The sequence below is a fragment of the Cystoisospora suis genome, assembly GCF_002600585.1.
Source record: "Cystoisospora suis strain Wien I chromosome Unknown contig_3907, whole genome shotgun sequence".
Classification (NCBI taxonomy): domain Eukaryota; phylum Apicomplexa; class Conoidasida; order Eucoccidiorida; family Sarcocystidae; genus Cystoisospora; species Cystoisospora suis.
The window spans coordinates 3,076-11,343 of NW_027156702.1; the positions used below are offsets into that span (position 1 = coordinate 3,076).

At 45.6% G+C, this 8,268-nt stretch overlaps 2 protein-coding genes across 2 annotated transcripts; both read left to right on the forward strand.

Annotated features, from left to right (window-relative positions):
• Window positions 1-1,207: 1,207 nt before the first annotated feature.
• CSUI_007396 (uncharacterized protein) lies at window positions 1,208-1,867 on the forward strand (the record flags this gene model as incomplete). The annotated part of the gene is made up of 1 exon (XM_068067542.1): window positions 1,208-1,867. A coding segment is annotated over exon 1 (207 nt), but the record flags the coding sequence as incomplete, so codon positions are not given.
• A 3,752-nt stretch (window positions 1,868-5,619) lies between these two features.
• On the forward strand, window positions 5,620-6,020 carry CSUI_007397 (uncharacterized protein). The gene has a single exon (XM_068067543.1). It carries the CDS (start codon window positions 5,764-5,766, stop codon window positions 5,866-5,868), a length of 105 nt encoding a protein of 34 aa, XP_067920482.1. The 5' UTR covers window positions 5,620-5,763; the 3' UTR covers window positions 5,869-6,020.
• The last annotated feature ends 2,248 nt before the right edge of the window (window positions 6,021-8,268 follow it).

Sequence of the window (8,268 nt, forward strand, 5' to 3'; positions counted from 1 at the left end):
GGCAAACAGGTATATGCTATGCTCTGTACTTACAGCCATGTTGACCGATACAGGGACCAGTCTTCTGCTGACCTCACCCCTTTCGGGTGTGCGACTTCTCCAAGAAGGGGGAATCAGTAAACCAGTGTGCCGCGCCCGCTTACCTTACCCCTCAGGAGAGAGCCCCCAGTATAGAAGTATTCAAAGGGGAGACAGACAACCGCACACCCTCTGCTGGCAGCGACAACTATAACAGCCCCTTTGCGGACTGTAGCAGAACGCCTAGGTATCAATGGAAATCATCAGCTATGAGTGAGAAGATATACTACATTTTCATGATGGTACATGTATCATGCCTATATATACAAACAAGCGAACATGCAATTCCTGTGATACATACTGGTGGTGCATTGAATGGCGAAGTGTATCCACGTGCTGTTCAGGGCTTGAACTGGGGTGCGACGGCCGGCCCCCTGCGGAAAAATCTTTCGATTCACTGCGTGGATGTATACACTTAGGTACACGTCACTGATTAGAAGTCGTCTCCTGATCCGCCGGTGTGGGAGCAAATATGGCCCTATGAAAATGGAAAGGAAGAGCTTTTGGAAATTCCTATCGTCTTCTGCCCCATATTATTCCACGTTCTCGGGGCACCCCTCTTTGAAGTCTTCGGATTTCCAACCGTTTGAAAGCTATCCAAGCATTTGAGCGACCTGTTGAACGTTATCGTTATAACGATCTCTTTAAAACTATCAGAAGAAAGAATGTTGTTTGTTCGCGTTGATATTGTCGCCGTCCACTAGGACTTTATGATGACCACGGAATACATGCTATTTGCGAAATTTCGTTTCCAACTTTCGGCCCGTTCTGAGTTATCCTTTTTCCTGTTGAACTTTTCAACCGTCTTTTCTCGTCCTTCTTTTTCTCGTTGCAATGACATTCCGTGATGCTCTCCGAGCCGCCTGGCTCCCGGGTGTGCCGTAGAGTGCGGCTGTGGCAGGGCGAGTGCTTGACTCAGTGAAACCGACGGCCGGTGGGTCGTCTGTGGTTTTTACGTCTCCGTGTCTCCCCTTTCTCCGCATTCACCATTACTCCCCTTCAAAGAAGGAATGGCGAAGGTGCACAAGGAGAGAAAAACAGAAGAAATGACCGAGGAGAAGAACGAAAGGAGGAAGAGAGATGGCGAAGAGGGGAAAAAGAAGATGAAGTACGTAAGTAGTAAGGCTGTAGAGAGGATTACAAGTGCTGCTAGTCCTGTCGCCGTGATGGACGAATCCGGGAAAGGGTGTATTACTGACTCAAAAGGAACAGAAAGGAGAGAGAATGAAAACTTCGAAGAGTGGAGGATGGAGGAAGAAAGCGCAGCAGTCCCGTCTCTCTACAGTAGAAGGAAGAGGACTGTCACGTGAACGATCTGATTTTCCTCGTCGTCCTACTCTTACCGCGTCTCCTCATACCAAAGGTGTGTATTTTTTAGAGCCTAAGACTTGAGAGATGGCGGGGGGACGTGAAAACGATGATGAGGAAGAAAAAGAACGGAGTCTCGAAAAAAGAAGAAAAGCCTTTGAATTGAGAAGCATGGAGATAGAGGAAGAAGGAGAGCTCTTTGATTTCGAAGAGGTTGAAATCCATAAGAAAGAAGACGAAATCATACAGAAGAAAAGACGATTGAGCCAAGTATGACAGCAACGGTCGTGTATCCTCGTCATCAAGGGGAAAATGATTCTCGTCTTTCTTCTTCTTGTTCTTCTCCAAGCGGCAAAGTTTGTATGGAAATCTTATGGGGACAGACTTCTGAAGAAATTAAATGGCGTAGAGACCCTTATACAGATGCTGAGTTTGAAGAGATATATCGTATCTATAGAGATGAAGCCGAGGAAGATACAAGATACTTCCCTTGGGTAGATGAAGAAGCACCTCCAGGTCCAGTTATCCTTCTACCAGGTGAAAAGGACGGTACTGCACCTTCCCGTCTTTGCTTTGGCCATCACCCCTCCAACAAACGGAAGGACTTCAGAGTCCTTTCCATAGTCGTGATGATGGTAGCTGTATTGATAACAGTAAAAAAAATACGAATGAGAAGGCTGAGGAAGAGAAAGCTTTCAACACTCTACACCTAGCCAGACGATGTTTATCAGCATGGGGCTTTCCAAGGTTCGAAACTCTTTAGTGTCCTTTACGAGTCAATGTAGAGCGGAGTGTTTACTGGGAACTCACGGCGTCTCTCCCTCCAAGTGGAGAAGATGAGTTGGTTTGGAACAGCTAATAGAGAAGCCAGAGAAAAGGGAGAATGAAGAGGAGACAGAAAAGGAGAAGCTCACAAATCCCCTGAGGAGAGAGGTGAGAAGGACAAGGGAAAAGGAGATGAAAGAGCAAACTACAAACAATACAGGGAAGAGTAGATGAAGAAGATGAGGAGTCCAAAAACTGCTGCTCCATGTTCTCTCTCTTCCTCCCTAAGGATGATGGTAAGAATGACGTTTATCGTCACGAGAAGACGAGGCAGGGGAAGGAAAGCGCCTTCGCACTGGAAGAGGAGACGAGATTGAAGAAAAACGACGAAGGTGAAGAATCTGCCAATCAATATGATGACGCCAACAACAGAGGGGAGGGCATATATAAGAAGGTGGAAGTCGTGCTAAAGAGAGAGCCTCGGAAATAGAAATGCCTCAACAGGAGCAGCAGCTGTGGCTCTCTCCGTTGCCGGCCCTGTGGCGCAGCGGAAGAAGTGAAACGACTTATAGTAGTGGTCATGGTCGTGCTATTCATCTTTCTGATGACTTGTTCTTTCCGTCGACCGTTCTGTCATCACCTAATTAGTATTCAGTGGAATCACAATAGCCTGCTCACCGCCTCTTCTCTCTCCACACCACGCATAAACAAGACGCGGGACATGTGTGGCTGTGCGGACGACGATGATCAAGAAGAGATATATGAACAGGTGGGAGAAGAACATGTCCCCGTGGAAGGTGATTGTATCAGCCGACCTCAGGCTTCTCTTCTTCAACGTCGTCGTCCGTCCTGGAAGGAAGACTCATGCAGAGTAGTTATCAGCAGTCACAGCAGGACGGGATAGCGGAGGAAACAAGCAGAAAAGTGCGGAAGAGAAGGAGGAGGAAAAGAACTTCTGCTGCTGCCGCTGCCTTGGCTAACATGCACCGGTGAAGTACTGGAGATTGTTGCAGAGCTTGGAACGGTGACCCTGGAGAGGGTCATTCTTTTCACCGAGAGGCAGAAGGATTAAGGAGTGACAGAACCACGTAAGGAACACAAGTCTTAGTGGCAGTGTTAGGCGTAGCATTACTCGTCGGCGAAAGTATGTATGTATGTAAAAATGGACTTCTTCCTTCTTCCTCTGCCAATTCTGTTCACTCTAGAATGGGTCTTCGATGTATCTCCCTACCTTTGTCTGCCTGTCTTTCTGTTTGCCTGTCTGTCACTGGTTTGCTGTAAGGGGGATCGTAAGGAGGAAGAGAGAGGCTTTCCAACGTGTGTGTTCCTGTACAAGTGTGTATGTTTACCATCAGTCAACCGTCATTCATTCCTACAGCCTGTCGTGTAACGACGAAGAAAAAGAATAGACAGAAACACTCACCAACCCCAACATCTATCTTTTGATCACCGCTCCTCGGCGGCGAACGATGAACCACGGAGGTATAAACCGTATCTTGAGGAAAGCCGGTAACTGAAAAAGAACCGGAGAAAAGGTTTTACTCACCTCTGCTTACCTCACAACAGAGTCTTCATTCTCTCTTTCACCTTGTACCTGTCGTCGTCGTGTAGGTGCCGTCGATCTTGCCTTGTCTTTCTTTCGTTCTTTTGGGTCTGTACAGTACTGTTAGTATTGGCATTGCCGTATTGCTTCTCCTTCCATTATTCGTGATGGTGATGCTTTTAACCCACACACACCGACATCTCTTTCGAGCATCATCCTCATCATCATCTCTTAGCTACGAACTAACCCCACTAGTATCACTAATGGTATGAGAAGTAGTAGTCGTACTAGGACTACTATGATGACTAATCCTGCTCCAAGTAGCACAAGTAGCAGGAGCACTACTACTAGTACCCTCCTTGCGACGTTCACGATTTCCCCCATCATCATCACCTCCATCGTACTCCTGATGATAGCAAGAATATCACTCAATCACTCATTCCATCACTTGTCATTATTACCTGTATCAGAAAGAAATATGAGAAACGACAAAAAACAAGCGCGTTCCATGATGAGTGAGAAGGTGTATAGCTTCTCCGTGGTAGTAGTGAACATCGTTAGTGTGTGTCTCTCTATGGCTAGCTAATAGCTTTTTGCTTCGTGTATCCTAAGAATCAAAACACTTTTTCACGACCACGGCACCTTTCTCTGGTGGAAACAATAGTAGTTTGTAGACAGGAGTACACGTAGTAATAATGAAGCGTATGGACACTACGTCTCTCTCTGTAAGTGGCAACATGAAGAAGAAAGCAAGCAATGTACAGCAAAGGGAAGAGAAAGAAAAGAAAAGAAAAGAAAAGAAAAAAGTCCTGAATCCGGAAAGGCAAAACAACACGTCAAACCCCCCCCCCGGAGAACTCATATGCATACATGCATACTCGTACATATATACATATACGTACATAGATGTTGATCGTATATACAAATATGTATAAGTATATATTCTGCGGCTTTTCGATATTCAGTAGTTCAGCGTGTGTATCATACCCTACAAATATAAACAGAGGCAGGGGGAAGAGGACAGCAGCCAAGAGAGAGATTAGGGCGCAAGGGAGGAGTTTGAAGATGACGAATGTCTGGTGACTATTATGATGATGAAGAGGGGGAGAGTCTCTTTCTCTTTCCTTTTTTTCATGATCAGGTCTATCTGTTGATCTATCTATCATCACATCCCATCCAGGTAAGTAACGTGACGAATACACAATGACCATGATCATCATCGTGATGCCTATCCAGAGAATGTGATGTTGTATGGTGTAAGAATATGATCAGTCTACCTATCTATGTGCCTTTACGTAGTCATGTGGTAGAGGACCACGTATCTCTATACTGATGTATTATTTCAGGTGATGTATCTGTTGTGCAACGTATATAGGTATTCTTTTTTCCTGATCATACATAGGATGTATGAAAGATCTATAGATACCAATGTGGCTCTTCATGTCTTTAGTCCTTCACCAGGCCCCTCGGGTAACGCCTTAGAGAGAGACATTGGGTTTGAAACTCATCATACCAATGACACTTGATTCTAATGGATTGATCTGCAGACATGACTCGTGCTGCTCCTTCTCCTCGCCCTATTGGCGGTGCTGGTGGTGGTCGTGCTGCCTTATCCTCATGTTTCTGTTCAGACGCAAGAGGAGAAAAGAAAAAAAACTAGATACGACGAACCAGAGAAGTACGGCGACAGCACCTTCCGACTCCTCATCATGATGATACGAGTTGGAGTGATAGAACTGATAGCCGCCCCAGTGGTAGTATTCATCCATCACTTTTTGTTTATCACCGTAGTAAAACCTAAGACCCAGACATTGAGAAGGAGGAGCGTACGCGTACACGGTGAACGATTGGAGATGAAAGAAGATAAGCAATCAAGGTGTGCGAAGGATGAGTAATGAAGAAAAGATAAAAGTCATCGCAGCCATTGCGGATCAGAGATGACGAGCGAGCAGATGAAGAAGAAGCGGAAACAGTAAATTAATCACTCCATCCCGAGAATTCAGAACAAAGCGACTGACGAAGGAGAGGATGATGAAAAAGATAGTCAAGGAGTCCCACAAAGCGAGACGATGACTGGAGAAGGAATGAACCACGGAGTAATAGTTAGCCCTCATATAGATTACTTGATTTCCTGTTCCGTGTATCACACGAATCGTATTGATGACGACATATAGGTAACATCAAAGAAAATGAAGAACGGCACTCCTAACCCCAGTCTGGCCTATAAATTTGCTCGATTGATCGACCATGGGAGCACTGATCCGATCGTCCTCCCGTGTCGGTTCTTTTAGGAATCCTCCGGGTTTTCTGTTACCGCACCCCGTCTCCTGGTACTTCTTTGAAAACACCTCAGTTTTCTCTCGCTCGTGTGCTCGAAAACCGTCATCTAACCTCTAAACGCATTGACTTCAGGTGTATATACACCTACCACTACGACTGTCTGTTACCTTATCCCCATCTTCCTCTCCTTTTTCTTCTTCTCGCCGGTGCTGGTGTTTTCTACTCATGCTGATGATACTGATTGCAGTGGCCTGCCGTTTCGCCCCTGGAATTCAACTATCTTACATCTACCGCTATCCATACACATTTGTGTATCTCTGTGTCTCTCTGTCTAGATATACATTTATGTAACAAGTAGATCGAATGATTTCATTTTCGCCAAGCCCCCGTCGTTATCACCATCGTCCTCGTACTCTTCCAGTCTCCGCGTAGTCACCATAATGATCATAATAGATGAATTGTGGTCATCATCGCCATCGTGAAAATAATCAGGCGGTAGCCTACGCACACCGCGACAGACACAAACAATAACAGCAGAAGAAAGACCAGCAGCACGGAGCAAGGCGCACTGAGTAGAAAAAAAACATGCCTTTTCCTTCTTTTTCTCCGGAGAATCTTCTGCTCCCAATCCCTCCTCCCTGGTGCTGACCGTAGTGTCTAGATTTTTTCATCTCTTCTTTGTGTTCCTGATAATATACTCAGCAAACACATGATGGTTACTCCAGACATCTCAACCAACTACTCGTGGAGACAAATGGATAGACAGGTTCAAGAAACGTACAAGATAGACACTAGAGAGATAAAAAAAAGTGGACAGACTCAAGCTAGATAGATAGAAAAGATATGAATGAGATCAGAAACAGGTATGTTAGACACAGGCAAGATGAGATACAGATATTCAAGACACGGATAAGCTTCGATGCAGGGAGATCCACTTAGATCAGATACAGAGTAGATACAGATTGAAAATTAGATACCATGGAGAGGGGGACCAGGAACCGCCCACAGTTTGCCCGAGAGAATTCTATACTTGGGGCGGGTGTAAAACCTTAGCTAACGAGACCGAGAAAACGAAAAAAGAAACAAAGCTCCATCCACACGCCTCCTGATGAAGTTTTGCAACATGTTCTCTCTCTTGTATTTGTGTCTTTTTCCAGACGAATGAAATTCCTCCGAGTACTCTCAGCCTCTCTTGCAGATCGGGCATTACCTCTCTCCAATCTTCTCATTCTTCTTTCTTAAAGCGCTTGTTCAGGCTCCACCTGCTACTGCCGCGCGCCTCCTCCATTGCTCGCTCCGCCTAAGCACGCATCTATATGCATGTATATACATATATTAGTGTATATATACATACATGTCTATGGCTATAAGGAAGAGGTGCACTGGCTTGGAAAGAAGAAGGCTACTAACACGGGGTATTGTTGTGCTGACAGCAAGTATTGAAGCACGGTCCTCTATCTCCCGTGCTTCGACCAAGTGACGTTGCCAGCTACCCTATGTCTACAGCATGGATCTTCGCCAAGAGGGACTATAAGTATATATATCTAAGCACCCCGTGGTCGAGAAAAACTGAGTTTCAGTCACCCAGGACTTGAAGATAAGAACAAGGTTCAGTAGCTTAACGGTTAGCGAAGACGCACGAATTGGGGTTTCAGCAAAGCCAAGACTGGAAGTTCTCTGAGTATCACTTTCTATATGTTCCCGGACACGAGCTCGCTTTCGTCTAAGTACCGGCGCATAGCGAAAACTCGGTGCGCACCTCCAAGGTAGGTAGAGACCAACGGGTTTCTCCAAGCAGTAGAAATCTTTTCTACCGGTTTACATCTCTCTTTTTAGATAGGGCAGAGTTTCTCCCCCTATTTGCTTTTGGCCCCGCACGCATTGCACGGGCACATGCACCCCTGTACTTGTGACCACCGGTTTCCTGTGTCACTACAAGAGGAAGTCACATCGAAGTAGACGCATAGAGAGTCTGTAGACACATCGAGCAAATACCTACTGCTATATAACGTATATTTCCCTGTATAGACAGACCAGTGCACGTGACATTGACGCGCACTGATCTTTCTATCCGCGCAGGACCGAAGCGTCATACATATATGTAAACATAGATATATATATATATATATATACATATACAATTTTACCCAGTAAGGATTAGAGCGTATACGCATACGTAGCCGTCTAGTGCACAAGAGAGACCACAAAGGTGCGTAACTGCGGGTACTAGTTGGATCTGCAAAAGATCTTTGACGTGTCTGATTCCGTCACGAGTTTTCCACGCCGTCGCCTTT